The sequence below is a fragment of the Colletotrichum jinshuiense genome, chromosome 3 (genome assembly GCF_051148585.1).
Source record: "Colletotrichum jinshuiense chromosome 3, complete sequence".
Classification (NCBI taxonomy): domain Eukaryota; kingdom Fungi; phylum Ascomycota; class Sordariomycetes; order Glomerellales; family Glomerellaceae; genus Colletotrichum; species Colletotrichum jinshuiense.
In genome coordinates this window covers 1,890,795-1,909,897 of record NC_139310.1, presented here as the reverse complement: position 1 = coordinate 1,909,897, position 19,103 = coordinate 1,890,795, and the positions used below count along the sequence as shown (strand labels likewise).

Genomic DNA, 19,103 nt, shown 5'->3' with positions numbered 1-19,103 from the left:
TCGTCGGTCTTAGTTGGGCCTACACTGCTGCTGTGCTCTTCTGTATTCCCTTGATTTTTTATATTTTATATCTTTATTTTTGGACAATTCTTGGAGCGGTAACTTGCAGTCATTTCCCGATCATCGTCAACGTAATGTTTTCGGCAACAAGCTGGCGCAGGCTGTTCGTGCTTGCGTGGCTGGTTTGTCATAACAAGTTTGTCTCCGGACTCGACGTCGTACCTCTATCACCATCATCACCTAAATCGTACAAGGCCAACCATCACCTCACACCAAGAGCCTTGTTGCGGCCCAACGCCAGCTGCCCAGTGAAAGACCATGTCGCCTGTGGAAATGGCATGGCGGACTACTACTGCTGCCCCAGCGACACGACGTGCATGGTCATTGCCGACAAGACCACCGCCCTCTGCTGCCCTAAGGGAGCGTCGTGCGACACCATCTCGCCCATCATCTGCGACATCACCGCGCAGGACGTCATCAAAAACCCCACGAGCCCGATCCACACAACCAAGCTCACGGAATCGCTGCCGTCGTGCGGCAGCAAGTGTTGTCCGTTCGGTTACACATGCCGAGATGGTTCCGCTTGCGTCCTAGACCGTTCCCAGGTGGAGTCTCAGACAAGCAGCTCCATCTCACCCGAGACGACGAAGACAAAGACCGCCGCGACGCAGACGCAGACGGAAACCCAGCAGGCGACAACGCCCGCCGAGAGGGTTCCAGCAGCATCAACAACACCAGCTGGCGGCGGCCAGGAAGCTTCGACGCCTTCGGTCACTGCCCCGTCGGAGACCGAGACACCCCCAGCCGTCACATCCTCCCAGAACTCCAATTCGGGGGGCATCATCGCGGGCACGACAGTTGCGGCCGTCGCCTCTGTCGCCGGCCTAACGTGTCTGTTATGGTTCAAGAGGAGGTCCATCTCCGAAAGAGTCGGGACCGCGAGATTCCCGCGGTCCTGGCAGCAACTCCGTAGCGAGCAGAACTCGGAACGAGATGTCTCCCTGCCGCGGTACAACTCCCCGCCGCCCGCTTACACCATGGAGATGAAGGCCCCGCCGAAGCCCTACATATTCAAACACTACAGCCCGGAATCCGTGGGGAGCAGCGCGCCCGTGGAGTTGCCTGCCACGCCGGTCTCCTTTAGCATGTGGAGAGCTCAGAGTGAAGGGGAGTCGCGGCGGCCGCGGTCTCACTATGAACCCTACAGACGGCCTTGAAAGGGCACTCTTGAGGAAGAGATTTTTTTATGGGAGGTTCAGCTTTTCTCAGACATTTCGTTTTTGCTATATTCTTTGTTGTTGTCATGCGTGCCAGCATATACACCCTCATGAGCGATGAGACACGGCCTACACAATACCACGAAGGGGGGATGAGGGGGTTCAAAAAGAGAAAAGAGAATCAAGATTGTTCGTCTGCCTGCCATTGCCTGCCATTGCCTGTCCAAACACTTCTCTCGTGTTCCTATGCAGAGAACGTACGACTCTGCCAAGATGGGAGATTCAAGTTGCCATTGCTATATTAAATGCCCTCGCCAGGAGATTCTAACCACAGAAGTCCCATCTCTTCGGGCCTCGAACATTATTGAACGCCTTGAATAGCGTAATTCCAACGAGAACTAGGGGACAGGTCGTCTTCCCTAAAATGCCCCGTCCGTCGCGAGACAGGGTCATCCTCGACTGCACCTCCACAACCCTGCCCCTGTCTATGGTCTTCGTCCTCGTCATTTTCACTATCCTCGCCCTCGTCTACAGCATCAGGGTTAAGACCCCCATTCCCAAGGACTTGGCCGTCACCTTTGCAGGGATTGTATGCGGGCTCTTCGGCCTCTGGCTCTTGGGCCACCTTTACCGGTATTTCTGTGGCCACTACACGCAGGGAATCGCAGGGGCACCAGACTCTCGTCCTCTCCCTCTTACGGCTGTGACTGTCGGGGCTGATGGTACCGGCACGGCGGCGCCGTTTGTTCCTATGGCCGCCACCTCTCTCATGTCTCCGATTAACTTCCAGCAGCAGCATCAGCAGCATAAGCAGTATCAGCAACAGCATCGACAGCAGGAAGCTCTACCACTAACGGGCTTGCCACACAACCGGATACAGCTCCAGGCACAACCGCAACTGCAACCTCAGTTTCAGCAGCAACAGCCACGTCAGGAACATCAACGAGATCGGCAGTTGCAGGAACCGACTTCGCATCTGGGAGGTATCTACGGGTCGCGCCTGATCGGGCCAACGGAGCCACCCGGGAGTTCGGAGCCGGGGCCGAAGACGGAACAGCAGCCACCAGGCCATAAACAACGGGTCGAGCAAAAAACTCCTCTCACAGAACGCAAACCAAGCTGGCAGGTCACCCCAGAGGAGGCATATCGTGGGTACCGTAGTTGCAGCGAAGACGGGCCGCGTCCACCGCACTGCGAGCCTCGACAGGTTTCAAGGGGCCGGTCTTGTCGACGGAAGGGCATCGGTGACACGGCTCATGATGCGGCATCGTCGAGCCTTCGCGAGAGTAATGCCAGAGACGCAGAGCCCACACATTCTTTTAGGGCTCCTGGTAGAGCAAGTCGCCCTAGAATTGACTATACATACACGGAATCGCCTGAGAGGGTTAGCAAAGACACACAACGCCCGTCTTCGCTCAGGTCGTCCAGTCTGGACTCGGCAGCCCGGGCATCCATGAAAGTGAGTGGCTTGAGCCGACCCTGACGCCCGGATTTGGGCGATCGTGGGCTAACACTGACCAGCCCGCCCCCCTGCGAGTTGGGAAAGAGATCAACACATATCGTCCGTCGGGCCTAAATGAATCAGTTGCAGGTCCTTCTGATAATGACGTCTCGCAGGCGAGTCGCCAGGCCGATGAACACACGAACCCGCAACTCCCCAAGCTGACTCGATCACGAAGTAATCAGAGATGTAATGTCCCCGAAGCACTGCGAGTTCCGGAGCCCCCGACTTCCCGGCCCGCCCCGGTCGGCGGCTTACAGTCGACCCAAGCAAAGGATTTCGCATCTCTCGCCGGCCCTAACCATGTCGAGTCACGAGGCCCGCAGACTTTTGCGGAAATGAACATCCCCGCGATACAGGATCTGGAAAATACAGGGAAGTCTATATTGACTTCATCTGGTTTGCAGCAGAAGGGAAGAAATCGTCGTTAGTCGCGCTTTTTCAAGTAAGGCCGTCAATATACATGTTCACCCGTGGCAGGCTTTCGGGACCGGAACTTGAGTGTGGCGAGGGCCTTTATAACCTCTGAATGCTACAAGATGGAAAAAATAGTTGTTTGATGCCGAGGATGAACAACTCATAGGACGTGGCTTGGATATTGTCGAGGCCTCAGACGAGATTTGGCGGGAAAGGAGACCGTTGAGCTGCTGGTTAGTGGCTTCGGTGTTGAGTGAAGCCAAGTGATGAATGGTAACATGTTCGTTGGGTGTTTATATGAACTTTTTGGAGCAGATGTGGAACTAACCTCGGCGAATTGATATCTGGACTTTCCCGACAGCATCGGGCTAGCTTAGTGAGCGTCACGCAATGATCATACCAGTCGTTCCCCTCACCCTGGGGAGAGTAGTATCAAATGGACAGATTGGGAGTTAGAGTCGCAATCTTGGGGTGAGGGGGTTGCCTGTCGACGGCCACCGTGGACTCCCATTTCGTCCCTTATTCGGTTAATTCCCTACTTGAACTGCCCAATCATGGCATCTCGGAAATCGAGAACCGCCGAAAGGGGTCTCGTACATGGGAATAGTGGGAATATATCCGGCGGATTCGGCGACGAGTGTTTTATAGTCCGTTTCCCCGACTTTGTCGGCCAGGTGTCAGCCATGGTCAAAATATTTAAGACGGGCTTATGACAGCCCAGAATCTTCAAGATTTTTCTCCAAGCTCCTTCAAGTACATAGTCTCTCGCAGTACGTCGTTCGGTCAAATCCAACTGTAGACCCAGGTGCATAGAACAGTTTCAACATGACAGAAGTCGCTCCCAACCCCTCAGCCATGGCCTCTTGGACCGATACAGTCTACAACCTCAACCGTGGCGATCTTGACGTCGAGCTCGAGCGCCTGGTCAACAACCACTTCAACCTCTGGTCCCCTCTAACAGGCGATCTGCTCCCGCCACATATCCTCAAGTCCCTCCAAGGACAAGAAAGTCCCCGAATAGCGGACGTGGCCACAGGTAACGGCGTTTGGCTGACGTCCCTGGCGGAACACCTCCCGCCCCGATCGGAGCTATACGGCTTCGATTTCGACAGGCTCAAGTTCCCGTCGCAGCAGCCGGAGAAGCCGCGCATAGATTTTCAGGAGCAGAATGTCCTTGAGCCGTTCCCAGAGGAGATGAGGGGCACCTTTGACCTCGTGCATGTGCGGTTGCTGGCACTGGGTTTAAAGGCTGTCGACTGGGATGTGGCAGTGGGAAATCTCTTCGGGCTGCTGAAGCCCGGGGGCTGGCTTACTTGGGAGGACACGGGGGACTTGTTCATCAGAGCGTTCCCGCTGAGTAGTGCCTACGAAGAGTATTGGTGGGCTAGGATGAAGCACGACGTGAGAATTGGGAGAGACAATCTGTAAGTTTAGTCGTTTCGTGATGCGTCCTTTCACATTCCGCCACCTCCCCCTTTGCATTTACCGCAATAACGAAGATCCCAGGGTATTTTCTGACAACAGCTCAGGATGCCTGCCGCACTTCTGAAGAAGTTACAGAAACTTGGATTTCAGAATTGCGAGCAAAAGGTCTGGAGCACATGGGCGGCAGACAAGGCAATTCAGGATATCACCACCGCGGCTTGCTTTTGCCTGGTCAAGCCTTCTTTGGCAGCCATTGTCGAGGACGGGGGCGAGGAGACGATTCGAACCATGGAGGATGCCATCCGCGTCGAGAGGACGTTGGCAATGGAAGTTGAGCAGAAGACCATCCAAATTGGGTTGCATTGCTTTCGGAATTGGGGGCAGCGACCATGGTGAGCCCTTCCCTTTTCGGCTTCATCAATACTCATGATGGCCATAAACTACAGAAGGGACGGTTGCTATCCATGAGGCGTGAGAGCTCGTCTTGCTTCGGATTTCATAACTACATAAAGCTATTATAAATCGACGCCATTAGATTCCAGACTGTGCTACTGCCTTGTTGCTCCAGTCAACCAAAGCCGCCAGAGACTTTCCTGTGCCCTTGAAATCCCTACAGAGGATCCCTAAGAGGCATCCACAGAAGTAAACTATAGTATCGGCCCGGGGTTTTAGTAAAGTGACGGGAGAAATGTTCGAATGGGCGGCATGAATGACGTGTGGGAACTGGTGGCGATAGAGCGAGTGATAAAGGAGCCAAAGCCGCCGCCTTTCGTAGCGGACCATGTGTGTCCGTCAAGAGGATCTTGATCGATCTCATTACAACCTCCGGGTCAATGCCAGCCTTGGCTGGCCCGGGAGAGCTATTAGATTCGGGTATGGAAAGGGCGACGAGGTGAAACAGCAGGTCTTCGGTTTTTTTCTTTTTTGGGTTAGTGGGCTAGAAGGCCATTTCTACCTTTCGCCGGAGAGGCCTGGACAGCCGTGGGAGAAGAGCTTACGGGATTTGACGTGTGCGCAGTGGAGGGTAAGAGAGCCGAAGCCGGGGATGTCGAGTTTGACGAGGTAGTAGTCGAACATGGTATTGAGGCAAGCTTGGGGTTGTGTTGGTGTTTGCTCAGTGGCAATAATAACGGTACAATTACGGTTTGACGAATCTCTTGAACTTCCTAGTCGCACTTGCTCAGCCATTGCTCAGTCAGATGACCGGCCCTCACCCCTTGGCTTCCTTGGCTTCCTTGGGCCAGTCATCTGAAGCCAGCATCTCTTATTTTTCGCGGCATCGTGCTAATACCAGCTTCTTCTTTTCAGCCTTGAAGAAGTCTTTATAAAGCAATATTGGGTATGAAAAAGCATGATTAATATTGAGGCTGCTGGGAAGCGCCGGGTTTGCTCTGTTTGATAACTCCTCTGTTTATCAACGCCTCTGTTTATTAGCATCTCTGCTTGTTAGCATCTTCATCTGTCAGCCATCTTGACTTGACATCTTGGTTGGATTGTCGAGTCCAACGCTCTCTTCTCGCGAGACTTGCTTGCACAATACACGGGGGGGGGTCACGTCAACCTCAATGACATTTGCGGGCTCAGATGATGGTAGATATGAACACCGGAGTCGATTTATAGAGAGCGATCGTATTGAGGGTCGACACCGTAACTTACAAACTGAGGGCCCAGGCACGCCACGATGCCAGTAGCTGTCGGATCAACTTGTGGTTGGGGTAGTATCCGTGCTCGCCGACTGCTTGGACAAACCTTGCTTAACAGCATCGTCCCACTGCAGATTATAATTATTCACTGATTTCTGGAAACTAGAGCTGTAAATAATTAAGACGACATTACTGTCCGCCTGTTATTACAATGAGCAGGAGTGGGGGTCAAAGTAATAGAGCCCCATAGTCTATGCAAAAAGGTTTAGTTTCAAAAGTTTATTCTTCAATTGAGTACGATCAAACTTGATCTCTGGATATCATATCTATCTAGTTTCCTTTCAACTTATCCCAAAAAGATGTGTGACTCTTGTCGCTGCCAACCGGAGGAGGCGACAAAATCATGGTGTTCCAAGTCACCTCTCCATCGACGTATAGGCTGTATTTCAAGCTGCTCTGTTCCCCTTCGGCCAAATTCTCAATTGTGAGAGAACCGAACTTAGAGTTGCCAGAGTGGACGTACCTAAAAAGGTTAGCCGACGAAACAAAATGATCTATCGTCTGTACTTACTTGAGAGCAATGTCTTCATCATCGGACTGCCTGTAAGTTGGCAAAGGCGATGCGAACTGGTTGAGCGGGCTGCATGAAAATTCATATGCAGCAGCGGTCTCAGGCCACCTTCCGCCGACCGGTGGGGGAAATTTGGTGGCAGCGAATTCGTGGCGATCGCCAGAAACGACGACAACTCCTACGCCTCTTGCGCCGGCATCCCACATGGCCTCGAGCACTTTGCGTCTCTCAAACAGGAAGCCACCCCATGTGTCCTTGCGATTGATCGGCCAGTTCTTCGTGAGGGGGATTGAGGATGCGATAATTTTCCACTTTACCCCCTTCGGTTCAGGTCGGTTGAGCCAGTCAAGGAAGTCCTCTAGTTGTTCAGCGCCTAGCATCGTCTTCTCCGGGCTGTCAAAGGGCAGATCGTTGTCGGATCGATACGAGCGAGTGTCAAGCATAAAAAAGCTTGCTGGTCCTTGAACGAACTCGAAATACGTCGCACCCTGTCTCCGTAGGTTGCTGGTTCCCGCAATGCGGGCAGAGGGAGGGTTCGCAAGTTCCTGGTAATGATGCCAGGGTTCAATGGCGGCTCCGTAGACACCAGTAGTGTTAGAAGACCAGTCATTGCCAATCTCGTGGTCGTCGAGCACGTGAAGCCAGCTGAGGTTCTGCGCAACGGGCGCCCAGTCGGGGGAGGCATATACATGACGGTACTTTTGTCGATAGTCTTCTGCGGACTTTCCCTGGCGTTTGGGTACGTCGATGTAGATGAAGTCGCCCAAGAACAACATGAATTGAGCTTGCAGCTTTGGCAGCACCTTGGCAAGGTGTCGCATGCCTGGGATAGCTAGAGGGTGCTCGAAAGGGTTGTAAGGGAATCGCGGAAGAATGCACGATGTGGAAAGAAAAGTGAATTTGTTGTCCGCAAAGGTCGACATTTGGCCCGCTCTGGGAGGCGACATAAACTCGCCACTGTGGTTGTTTGAGGTTCGCCATTCGTAAACTCTCTGCTGTGTATGACTCAAGGGAACGGTAATCGTCTTGGTGAAGTCGGTCGTGTTGTCAGTGAATCTCAATCCACCACCAGTCAGCCAGAGTGGGTTGTCGAACGGAGGTTGCGGGTCCTTGATGTGAATCTCAAGGGTAACGGGCATCTTAGCCTGGTCGGGTTCGCGCAAGACAAATTTGGCTTCCGTCGGAGAGACATAGCCAAGCCGCACAAATGAGAGGTCGTCGACGGGGTGGTACTGTCGAACGCGCAACAGGAAGTCGGTGGTCATGGCAACCAATGCAACGTTGATGAGAAACGTGAGAACGGAGAGGATGGGGCTAGTCGAGCTGGGAGTGCCGGCAAGAAGAGTAGACCAAGGACTCGACTTGTCCTTGACGACAATGGTCTCTTCGATCTGGATCTCCTCGGCGACGACATGGCCGTTGTGGTTTTCATCATCGTCATAGCCTTCCGAGGTCTTCTCTTTCACGATGATGTCGACATCGTCCTCCACGACATCATACTTTGGCTCATTGATATAGCCTGAGATGAAGGAAGGCGCAAACACGGCAAAGAGCGCGAAGATGCTCAAGGGAACAGCAGCCTGCGCATGATCAGTACAACCTGCCAAGGGCGGACATTCAATGTTCGGGAATAAGTGGAACTCACTGGGCCAGGAAACTACAGTGCACCCAATAATTAGCGAACGATTTCTAAACCCGAAGCTTGAAGGGGACTTACCCATCGCAGGAAGAGGTATGAGACGGCCCTCAACGCGATTGAAGATGTGGTAGCTATCCGCGTTTGGATCGCCATGACGACGAGACCTTTATTGGAGTGAAAGGTGCTAGACGGGATTTGCAGTCAATTTATGTAGGCGATTAAGTCGGAAGCGGTGGAATATGGGGAAAGAGGAATTTTAGGGAGTGTAGACGAAAGAAGGGAAGGAGATGCTCCCCTGTGACCGAGGGGGGTCGAGAAAGTGAGCAAAAATGATTGATAGGAAGAACGCAGCCCGCGAGCCTGCCGTCTAGGAGATGGAAGCTATGTCGGGTGTGACGTGACAGCATCGCAACGAAATGAGGTCACTGGCCTAGTGTATGGGAGCTCCACCATACGGGCTGAAACACTGATTAAGGCAGCTATGGTGGACAAGCCACCCAGGAGGATCTCACATGCGAGCGTGGCTGGTGAAAAATGGAGCTCGAGAAAGAGCTTGAATGGAGCCACATTACGGGTACTGCCTAGGTACCGTAGCTACTCGACAAATTCGAAAAACGCTACTGCTGACTTTAACCTAAGACAGCCTAGTGGCCGCTTTTGTGCTAGACCTGTTATAGAAGGCGGTCACCAAGCTTACCAGCAATCGCCAGAGTGGTGTATGACTAAGCCCTGATTTTGGCAGAATTGACCGGTGATTCTGCCGCCACACTATCCTCTATTTGTGGGTCATCAGGCTGCCTTCGGTTAGAGGCAGCAGTTGCGGTTTTCGAATTTGTCGAGTAGCTACAGGTATGGTTTTCTACCACGAAACCCATAAGGCCAGCAGCCTAGCTTGGTTAGTCAGCAACGCCGCTCTTGCTCAGGCTTTGATCACCCTTGCTCAGTGAGGATCACCAGGGCCAGAACGCGGAATTCTTGGCAAAATTCTTGAGACAGAACCAGAAGTTCCTGGATGAGGATGATAGAGATCTTTTCATCGCCGACGCACACGCTATGAGCACAGTTGAGGGTTCTACGAGCGGTGACAATAAGGGTCTTGGAGAGCCGACCACACCAGCTACAAAGATCACAAAACGAAAGGGGGCCGCCAAGGCCACTAAGGCCATCGAGACTAATAATCCCAACGCGGACTACAACCCCAGCAAAAAAGACCACAACAGAGTCCATATACGAGTAGTTTCCATAGACACTAATTCCATCATCCATGCTTAGCTTACCTGTGCGCGACGTCAATAGGTGGTCTACACCCACAGGAGGAAGAGCAGGAAGTGTCTGGAGTTTGGCCAACATTGCTGTAGATAGAGAGATTCCCTTAGACAAATCGCCACCGAATTCGCCTGTGTCTGCCATTGGCATTCATCACGCATAGAAGTTACTCTGTATACAGAGCTTTCTTACGATTGACAAGTGCACTAGGGGCTAAGGTTGCACGGAGGTCGCCGCGGAAGAGATAAGCAAAGCGGAGAGCCAGCTGGGCACTACCGTTTATATCCCCTTGCGATGCTTTGTGTTTGGCTCGTAACTGTGATGCTTGTTGCGATGCTTGTTGCGATTCTATTCCTATTCGCAGCAAGTCGGCGTGCTGACTGCCGATTCTCAGGAACTTACCTATTCATAGGAAGATGCCTTCAAGACTAAACCTTTATCGATCGACTCCTCCTCCCATGCCCGGCTCTCCCGGCGGTTATCCAGTTCGAGTTCTCTAACGAGATTGTATCATTTTTTAGACACTTTTAGTTTTTTCAAGAGCGTCGCTCTTGACTTATATGTTTTTCTACAGAATGAAGCGTGCCATTCGTGATTTCCGTCCTAGATTCCATTGCTTCAGCCGCATCCTGCACTAGGCTATCAAACCCCTAATCCAACATAGCCCTGATAACCTGGATCTGCTCCAGCACGCTTGATCGACTGGTGCCGCCTTTAGACGTTTTCGCCTCGACACTCGTTTCATATTCGAATGCCTCCACAATGTCTGCTGTGAACCGAGAATCAATGGCTTGCAGTTGCTCAAGGGTCAGCTTGTCCATCGAAATCTCCAGCTTTTCAGACAGTGCAACGACGCGTCCAGAGATGTGGTGAGCCTCTCTGAACGGACATCCCTTCCTCACCAACCACTCTGCAACATCGGTGGCTAGCATCGTTTTGTCCAGAGCAGCCACCATCCGCTCTGGCCGCACCTTCAAGGTAGAAATAACCCCATTGGCTATGCCTAGACTATCCGACACAGTCTGAACCGAATCCAGCATAGGCTCCCACCCTTCTTGAAGATCTTTATTATAGCAAGATGGCAAGCCTTTCAGAGTCTGCCAAATGAATAGTTAGTAGCTACTCTCGATAAGCTCCTCAAAGCCAAGGTAACTGGCTGAGATGTTAACATGAGGACTCACCATCATTAACCCAGCCATTTGACCGAAAGAACGCCCTGACTTGCCGCGGAGAAGCTCTAACGAGTCCCCGTTGAATTTGTTGGGCATTAAAGAGCTACCCGTGCAATAGGCGTCGGCCAGCCGCACGAAACTGAACTCAGATGTCGAATATATGATAAGGTCCTCAGCCCACCTGCTAACGTGGTTGCTGAAAATCGAGTTCCAGGTCAGGAAGTCGATTAGGAAATCGCGGTCGGCCGAGGTATTCATGGAGTTTAAGGTTATTCCGCTAAAACCAAGCTCCTCAGCTATTGTGTCTCGATCAATTCGAAATGGGTTGCCGGCCAAAGCGCCACAACCAAGTGGACTTAGGTTAACCCTTTCGAAAACTTGGCGCAACCGTTCGAGATCCTGCTTAAACGCAGCGGCATATGACATCAGCCATTGAGAAAATCGAACTGGCTGAGCACGCTGGAGATGAGTGTATCCAGGCATGATGTAGTCGCTGAGGTTGTCAGTCAGTAGGGGGCCGCTTTTGGTCAGAGGTAGGTCTAGGCTTACATTTCAGCCTCGGCACGTGTGACAATGACCTTGAGGAATGCAACGAGTTGGCTGTCGATTTCGCGGATCCGATCGCGCAACCACATGCGCATATCACAGACAACTTGCTCGTTGCGGCTGCGACCTGTGTGCAGCTTACCCGCGATGTCCTTGCCGATGACCTCTCCTAAGCGACGTTCGTTTGCCGTATGAATCTGGTCCATTGTGTTAGCCTGGAGAAGATGAGTAGAATTGAGTGGCCTCTCACATCTTCGTCATTCGGCATGATAACGAAAGTTCCCTGCTTCCATTCTTCCATCACTTGGAGCAAACCACGCTCAATCGCCTGAAATTCGTCTTCGCTGACGATGCCGGCCTTTGAGTTGGCTCTGGCAAAAGCAATCGATCCAAGGATATCTTCTTTGTAAAGAGCCTTGTCGTACCGGATGGAGGCATTGTACTTATGCATGAGAGGATCAATCGCACCTGCGCACCGTGAGATCAGTATACTGCATCCGAAGCTTGTTTCCCAAGACGTTCGAACCTGTGAACCTGCCCCCCCAGAGCATGCCAGCTGCCGGGGCGTCCGCCTTTTTCTCGGCCATGTTGGAAATATTCGTGAGTGGCGTTCGTTGTGTTCGTTGCGTTTTCCAGGCCGATGAAATCAACGGGATGGATGAGACCAATGGAGCATATGGCGCGTAATTGTATTGATTGGCGTTCGAGATCAAGGGTGTGAGTAATAAGGTTGAAAACTTTGGCAGTTATAGAAAAAGTTTGTGGGGCCGACACCGGCGTCATAGGTATGTTGAAGCGCGGGCAAAATAGCGGCGACTACCTATCCTCCCGCATCGAGCTGGTGGAGGGTACGTACTCTCCGGGGCAGGAGCTTCGTGTTCTGGGCACTTGGTCCGTGCACATTCCCAAGGGGCTACCTTGCCTTTAGCGGCCGCCAATTTTCCGCGCGCCGAACTTTCAATCGTGGCCCGTTCTAAGTGACCCTTTTGGCGACAGTCTGTCCAGAATCCCCTGCTCCACGAGTCGACGAGAGATACCCTCACGCGCGCATCAGGCACCTACGCAGAACATCATGAGGGTATCCGCAATTGCCTGTGGGCTTTTCGCCTGCTTTGTTTCTCAGGTTGCTGCTACGGCATTGACCTACAAGCTCAACGCCAACGAGAAGGCCTGCTTCTATGCCAAGACCCAGAAGGAGAACGAGAAGATTGCTTTCTACTTCGCCGTATGCTATGACCTCAAACTTCTCTCTTTTGGCCAAGGCAACAGGCTAATATGATGTATACAGGTCCAATCCGGAGGCTCCTTCGATGTCGATTACGTTGTGACGGGACCGAACAACAAGATCATCTTGGATGGATCTAAGGAGCGCCAGGGTGACTTTGTCTTTACCGCCCAACAGACGGGCGACTACGAATTCTGCTTTGACAACGAGATGAGTACATTTGCCGAGAAGTTTGTCGACTTCGAGATTGCCGTACGTTGTGGTCCCAATTCCACATCACGCAGCCAAATGCTGATTCCATATCCAATGCAGGTCGAGAACGAGGTTCGCGCTCAGCTGCCCGCCAAGCAGGGTGCCTCGCCCGAGCAACATTCGACCCTCGAGGAAACCATTTTCAAGCTGTCGGGCCAGCTTTCGACCATCTCCAGAGGCCAAAAGTACTTCCGTACCAGAGAGAACCGAAACTTTAGCACCGTCCGAAGCACCGAGGGACGTATCATCAACTTCAGTATGATCCAGTGCGCCTTGATTGTTTTGATGGGAGCTTTGCAGGTCTTCATTGTCCGCTTCTTCTTCCAGGGAGCTCGCAAGGGCTACGTATAGAGGGCAACGACACACGAGTTGATTCTGGATTTCATGCGGCGGGGCTAAAAGGAGTCATCGGGGACTCGTGTATATCACAAGTAAAAGAGTCATGATGCAGTTCACGGTATGAGATATCAACGACGATCGGGATCCCAGCGCTGCACCCACGAGGCCAAGGGCTATTTATGTATGGGCTGGCTAGTCTCTGGGGCTGGGAACGACTCCATTTGGAGAACCAATAGCACTGGTGTCCCCAGTGTGCACATTGAACGGTTCAACGAGAGTCTTGTCTTTGTCTGGGTGAGGTCCTTCGCAGTGCAATGAATACCTATGGCCAGCGATGCTTCCCGCGCGATACAACAAGCCACCACCCATGGTCGTAGCTGGAAGTCAGGTACCAGAGAAACTGGTTCCATTGAAGGGCCCAGCGGATCATGAGCTCTCTAGGAACTATGATATGGTGACCTGGTACTAGGGCAATGTGACGCTCAATCGGAAAGTATTTGGCTCGTGCACTTGTTTGAATGAGGCTGCGCCTTGTTTCCCTAGTTAAGTGAATGTAAACCTGAAAGCGCCCTGTGATTGGCTGAAACTGTGGCTAGTGCACCCAGCCTTGGTAGGCTGAAGGTGGAGCCATTACCATTCCGTCCCCGGGCATGAGCTTCGTGAGCTTCGATAGCAACGGCTATCAGCCTCGCCTGCGACCCGGGTAGGTCCCCTCAGAGACCTTTCTTACCCTTTTAGTCCGACCGGTCACATACTTTATTGAAGCAGGGCGACATATATGGATACAGTCTCGCGAACCGAAACCGACGCGCCAACGGGGTACACTGCAACAACCTACCACCTTCGAAGAGGTGGATCACGACTTGTCAATGCCGAGTGGTTCTCGCCATAGCTTGAAACTGCCGAAGCCCAAACAGCAACCAAAAGAGAAGTGGTGGATAATTCGGGATATTCTGCAGGAGAGGACACGAGGCTCAAAGATTGAGTATCTGGTGGATTGGGAAGACGATCCCGACACTGGCGAACAGTACCCCCCTTCTTGGGCAAGTCCATTCGCGACCCATGTTTGCCGGTGCGGTTTCTGACCAGCGTAGGCTCCAAGCGAGGACATCACCTCGAAGGCGATATTTGATTGGAGGCGGAAGCAGGAAATACAGGACCGGGGAGATCACGCGACACGATCTGAGCAGTCAGAATCGCATAGCGACATTGGGGAACCAGAAGAGGAGGTCGCATTTACAGAAGTTCCACCAGCCGATTCGCTTGACAGCAGCCAGCCAGTTCAACCGCCACGTAGAAGAAAAAGGCACCAGCTTGGGCGCAGTGCTGAGCAGCCAGACGACTTGGGCAACTGGGATTCAGAAGAGAGCGACTTCAACCCGCGGAAGCGACACTGTAGTGAAGCGCTTTCCTCGGTTTCGTCAGGTTCTGAAGTTGACACAGATGCCGCCTCGGACGTTATCTTCAACCCTCTGAACAGCTTCTTTGTCGCAATCCCCTCCAAACTAGCTTGCGATCCTTCTGAATACATCAGTGTGTCAGACTCGCAGGGCTCATCCTCCCTAGGCACTCAGTCTGTCTCGGCCTTGGAAGACGAGGATAACCAAGTTGTGCTTAACGAGAACCTGAGTCAAAGAACTATACCGGACTCGCAGGATTACTCGGCATTCGATACCCAAGACTCACAGCTTCCCAGGATCCAAACGGCACCATCCGCCAGCAACAGGGCGCAAATTGACGCAGATCGTGAGATTTCAGACTCACAGAAGCAGTCGAGTCTCCGGACCCAATTGAGTCAAACTACAGATTCTCAGCCGCATCTTCTTGGTGTACAAGATCACACTTCACCTTTCTTTGTCCACCGAACTCCCTTGCAACCGAGCCCTTCAGAGCCCTTCCAGGGCCATCAGCAAGAGCCAGGGTTATCCGGTTGCATTCCTTCCACACAGAACAGCCTCGGACAAACGCAGGGCCCAGAAACTGACAGCCCGTCACTGGCTTCACCTGAGCTTCAGCGTCCTAGCGCAGAGTTGTCAGCACCAGAATCGCTGCAGTTACTACCCCAAGCGTCAATATCTTGGGCTGCTCCAGTTCTCGCCCGCGAGCCTACCACTGAACAGTACTCTGTACCAGCTTCCGTTTCCGATAGATCAATCCCGTCGCGTCAAGTAGATAATCTACGACCAGAAGATCCAGCTGGGCATTCGCCAAACAACTCATCTGTTGAAGACTACCGTCGAGTATCACAACGAGCTGAAACGCCGATATTTCTCACTCAGCCTACTTTTGATTTTGACGTCTCTTCCTCACCCTCAAACAGGGATACCTCTGCAGTTGTTTCGGGTGCATCTGAAGGACGAGCTACTCAAACGGCCAACCAAGACGCCAGTGGGACCAAGGAAATAGTCACTTGCTCAGGTACGCAAAGCGACGACAGTCAGAACACGCAACTTGCACAAGTTGTTCCGCCACTACCCAACATTTCTGCGAGTCAAATCGCGTCGAGTAGTAGTACTACCGAAGATCTGGTTCCTGACACCGTTCGTCGTAAGCCTTTAGGGAAGCGACGCTTCAGTGCCACCAGTTTAGGATCTTCTCTACTTACCTCTTCCAAGGCAACACCCTTAAGCCAACCAACAAACCGGCCCCTTGAGACGTCGCAGCAATACGAAGACGAGAATTCGCAAGGCGAAAGCTTCCAAACGTGCCTAGAAAGGCGATCGCATCCCCCATTACTCTCTGCATCCGACAATTCCCAAGAAGTTGAGGTCCGCCCCGGCAGATCGACCAGTCTCCCTCCAGTCATGGACACATCCGCCGGTGGCGAGCCGCTATCGGCAATTGAGGAGCTGATGAGAATACAAGAAGCAGCTCTCCAGGGCACTCTGACCGAGTCTTCGTTGAATAGTTCTACGTATGGAGCAGTTCAGCTTCGCGAGGATGGCACTTCAATGGCTGATGCCGGTGAAAGTCACGCGTTCTCGGAGTCCATGGCCAACCCGTCCATTCATATTAATTCGCAACCCCCTATCGCAAGCGACTGGAATCTGCAGGAATCGGTTTCCTCGTCGACAGACTTACCAGTCTTATCCGGCGCTCCTGCTGGTCCAGTGAATGCGGCTCCGATTGATGACACGCCACGGACAGCTAGCATGGGGGAGATATTTCCTGCAAGCCTCATGCCACCTGATGCTGCTGAGCAACTTCCCATCACAATCTCTCCTGCTGAAATCAGTCGTTCAATCGAGCCAGATGACGGCTTAGTACCTCAACATGATGATCAGCCTTTGGACTTATTACCGGAGGATGACACTACAGCTGGAAAGAGCACAGCATCATCACCTGACGTCGAAGACCAGTACATTTCAGGGGCCCCGACAGCGATGGATCAAAGCGAATACATGGTCACTGTATCATTCCCGGCGAATATTCGCCCGCTGTACTTGAGCACCATGACGGCTTATAAACGCGAAATCGAGCAGTTCAACCAGGCTCTGCAATCTGACGAAGGGCTACCCGATCAGGCTACAGTAGACGCTATTGGAAGGCTGTTCGGCCAACTTCGTGACATTTGCGACTTACCTGCGTTTCTCGACAGTGCTTCGATTGATGCCTTGTCAGCAATCGACCTCAAGAAACACGCTACAGGCACCAATAGCAAGTGCTTCTTCGTTGGCCGATTCCTTGAACGGCTGCAGACAAGCCACAAGAAAATCCTCATCGTCGTGCGCGACATCAATATCCTTGGTTATCTCGAGGCTGTTGTCGGAACCGGGGAAATGGCATACTCCCTGAAGGGTCTGCATGAGCTCGAAAGCCAGGACGAACACTCCCTCCTTATTGTGCTTCTGCATTCGGAGCAGACTTTCGTCGATGATTTGAGCGACTTCGATGTTGTCATTGGCTTCGACAATGGTATTATGCACACTGACATCCTGGACCGATGGGCTCAAATGAACGGCAAGAGGCCAATGCTGATTAGACTCATGACGACGTGCTCCATTGAACATTTGGAGTTGATGATGCCAGCAGAGTTAGAGGGCCTAGAGCGGCAGAACGCCTTGCTTATCGCCTTGTTCCAGTCCAGGAGTCTCATCGCCAATGACGAACAGGGAGAGATGATTGACCACTTTACTTCTCTTTTTGCTAGTCAGGCGATAGATCCGGATCCCAGCTTTGGATGGGAGCCGGAACCCATTCCTTCAACCGTTCTGGATTTCTACTCCAGCACCCAACCGCAAAGTCAAATGCCGCCGACTGCAGAGGAGCTGACGAATCGAAAGCGCAAAGCCGTAAGATGACTCTTTGCATGAGCCGTTCCCCAGCTAACCATACTTGAAACCGTAGGATGAGGGACCGCAACCAGTCACAAAACGCCTGCGACTAAGCCCTTCCCCTGGCCGAGCTGCGGACGACGTTGACGCGTCAGTTCGCAGTCACCTTAACCCCGATCCATCTCGGTTACATATCCAAACAACTCAGGACCACCTGAACTCTTTATCGGTCAAGGTACGTAATAGCCAAGTAACTTCATTTGAAGACGATGTGCTCATCACTCAAACAGGTGTCTGACCTTGAGCATCAATTGACGGAGAAGACGACGCTGGAGTCCAACCTTCGCAAACACATCACCAACCTCTCCAAGAGAGTCAAGAGCCATGACAGAACTATTAACATCATTCAAGAAAGACACATGGCTGCGCTTCGAGAGCGAAGCAAATTCGAAGCCGAACGGGATGAAGCAAAGCAAAACGAGGAGAAGGCCTGGGATAAGAGCCGGGACTGGCAGAACAAAGCACAGACCTTTGAAGAGGAACTCAAGAAGAAGAGCGCCACTCTCGAACAGGCTCTCTTGAATGCGGGCACCGTCGCTACCGAAACCTTCAAACAAAAGACGGAGGAACTCGAAAGGTCGGTGGCCAAGATCGCGGAGTTAGAGAAGAAGCTCGAGAGCCGTGATAGCGAGCTTGGATACGCTAGAGACGTATACCAAACGGCCAACCAAGCCAACAGCGAATTGGCCCGAGAGAACCGCGAGCTCAAGGAGCAGGTCGCCGCGCTACAGAAATCGGCGGTAGGCAGCCTGGGACAGATACAAAACATTAATGCCGGAGACCAGGTCAAGGAGATGCAAAGACAAATTGCCGAGACCCAGGCCATCACCAAGGATCGCGAGAAGGAGCTCGCTCGTGTGGAGAAAGAACTTAGGATGCTAAAGAATGGGCGCCGGGAGACAAGGCAGCAGAGCGTGCCTAGAAGCCCGAGGCTCGGTATGATGAGCCCGCGGACGGGACGCGCTGCGGGAGGTTCAGCTAGTAGGGGAACGTCGCCCACGCCGTATGAGTCTTCGGGCGGTACGCCTGTTCCGGGCTTGCAGTTCTTTAGCACCCCGGCGAACAACGGCAGATGGGGCCACCTTCGAGACTGACGTTGTTGAATACTTTGGTATCAATGTGGCGCCCCAGGAGTGAGGGGTGGTTGACGAGAAGACGCCTACTGTGTTAACCGTGCTCTGTTAAAGAGGGCCTGCAGGCCCCAAGACATGATACCATTCAGGAGGGGACAGTCGCTGTGTTTTGTTGATTTGCATTGTAGCTTCGAACGAGATAGGTTCCTTGTAAAAATTCATTCTCGTTGTACCAAATCGCAAATATCTTTGTGTGTTTGAATGGTGTAAGGGTCCATACATTGTTACGTCTAAAAACAGGTGCTCGGCCCAGTGCAGACCGACGACAGGCATTGGTATGCTAGATGTCAAGTTGTCTTCGCGTTTCTGACATATTGGCTAACGGGCACGATGTGATCAACCCATAGGGTTAACTCGGTTGCTTAGTTCACTTTACAACGGATTGTCAACATCATCGAGCTCGACGAAAGAGGAACGCAGCGG

General features: G+C 52.5%; 7 protein-coding genes across 7 annotated transcripts; 5 read left to right on the top strand and 2 right to left on the bottom strand.

Annotated features, from left to right (window-relative positions):
• Positions 1 to 134: 134 nt before the first annotated feature.
• On the top strand, positions 135 to 1,217 carry EsH8_III_000545 (uncharacterized protein; the record flags this gene model as incomplete). The annotated part of the gene is made up of 1 exon (XM_083262270.1): positions 135 to 1,217. The coding sequence occupies one exon, from the start codon at positions 135 to 137 to the stop codon at positions 1,215 to 1,217; it is 1,083 nt and encodes a 360-aa protein (XP_083122757.1).
• Positions 1,218 to 1,641: 424 nt separating this feature from the next.
• Positions 1,642 to 2,221, top strand: EsH8_III_000544 (uncharacterized protein; the record flags this gene model as incomplete). Its single annotated transcript, XM_083262269.1, has 2 exons — positions 1,642 to 2,030; positions 2,104 to 2,221. The coding sequence occupies 2 exons, from the start codon at positions 1,642 to 1,644 to the stop codon at positions 2,219 to 2,221; spliced, it is 507 nt and encodes a 168-aa protein (XP_083122756.1).
• A 1,739-nt stretch (positions 2,222 to 3,960) lies between these two features.
• Positions 3,961 to 4,956, top strand: EsH8_III_000543 (class I SAM-dependent methyltransferase; the record flags this gene model as incomplete). The annotated part of the gene is made up of 2 exons (XM_083262268.1): positions 3,961 to 4,559; positions 4,665 to 4,956. 2 exons carry the CDS (start codon positions 3,961 to 3,963, stop codon positions 4,954 to 4,956), a joined length of 891 nt encoding a protein of 296 aa, XP_083122755.1.
• A 1,577-nt stretch (positions 4,957 to 6,533) lies between these two features.
• Positions 6,534 to 8,566, bottom strand: EsH8_III_000542 (PhoD-like phosphatase-domain-containing protein; the record flags this gene model as incomplete). Its single annotated transcript, XM_083262267.1, has 4 exons — positions 6,534 to 6,726; positions 6,775 to 8,354; positions 8,420 to 8,431; positions 8,492 to 8,566. The coding sequence occupies 4 exons, from the start codon at positions 8,564 to 8,566 to the stop codon at positions 6,534 to 6,536; spliced, it is 1,860 nt and encodes a 619-aa protein (XP_083122754.1).
• Positions 8,567 to 10,329: 1,763 nt separating this feature from the next.
• On the bottom strand, positions 10,330 to 11,984 carry EsH8_III_000541 (argininosuccinate lyase ARG4; the record flags this gene model as incomplete). Its single annotated transcript, XM_083262266.1, has 5 exons — positions 10,330 to 10,776; positions 10,861 to 11,344; positions 11,401 to 11,594; positions 11,648 to 11,865; positions 11,924 to 11,984. 5 exons carry the CDS (start codon positions 11,982 to 11,984, stop codon positions 10,330 to 10,332), a joined length of 1,404 nt encoding a protein of 467 aa, XP_083122753.1.
• Positions 11,985 to 12,469: 485 nt separating this feature from the next.
• EsH8_III_000540 (emp24/gp25L/p24 family/GOLD-domain-containing protein) lies at positions 12,470 to 13,225 on the top strand (the record flags this gene model as incomplete). The annotated part of the gene is made up of 3 exons (XM_083262265.1): positions 12,470 to 12,622; positions 12,686 to 12,874; positions 12,935 to 13,225. 3 exons carry the CDS (start codon positions 12,470 to 12,472, stop codon positions 13,223 to 13,225), a joined length of 633 nt encoding a protein of 210 aa, XP_083122752.1.
• An 857-nt stretch (positions 13,226 to 14,082) lies between these two features.
• On the top strand, positions 14,083 to 18,641 carry EsH8_III_000539 (uncharacterized protein; the record flags this gene model as incomplete). The annotated part of the gene is made up of 4 exons (XM_083262264.1): positions 14,083 to 14,256; positions 14,308 to 17,505; positions 17,561 to 17,722; positions 17,778 to 18,641. The coding sequence occupies 4 exons, from the start codon at positions 14,083 to 14,085 to the stop codon at positions 18,639 to 18,641; spliced, it is 4,398 nt and encodes a 1,465-aa protein (XP_083122751.1).
• Between the last annotated feature and the right edge of the window lie 462 nt (positions 18,642 to 19,103).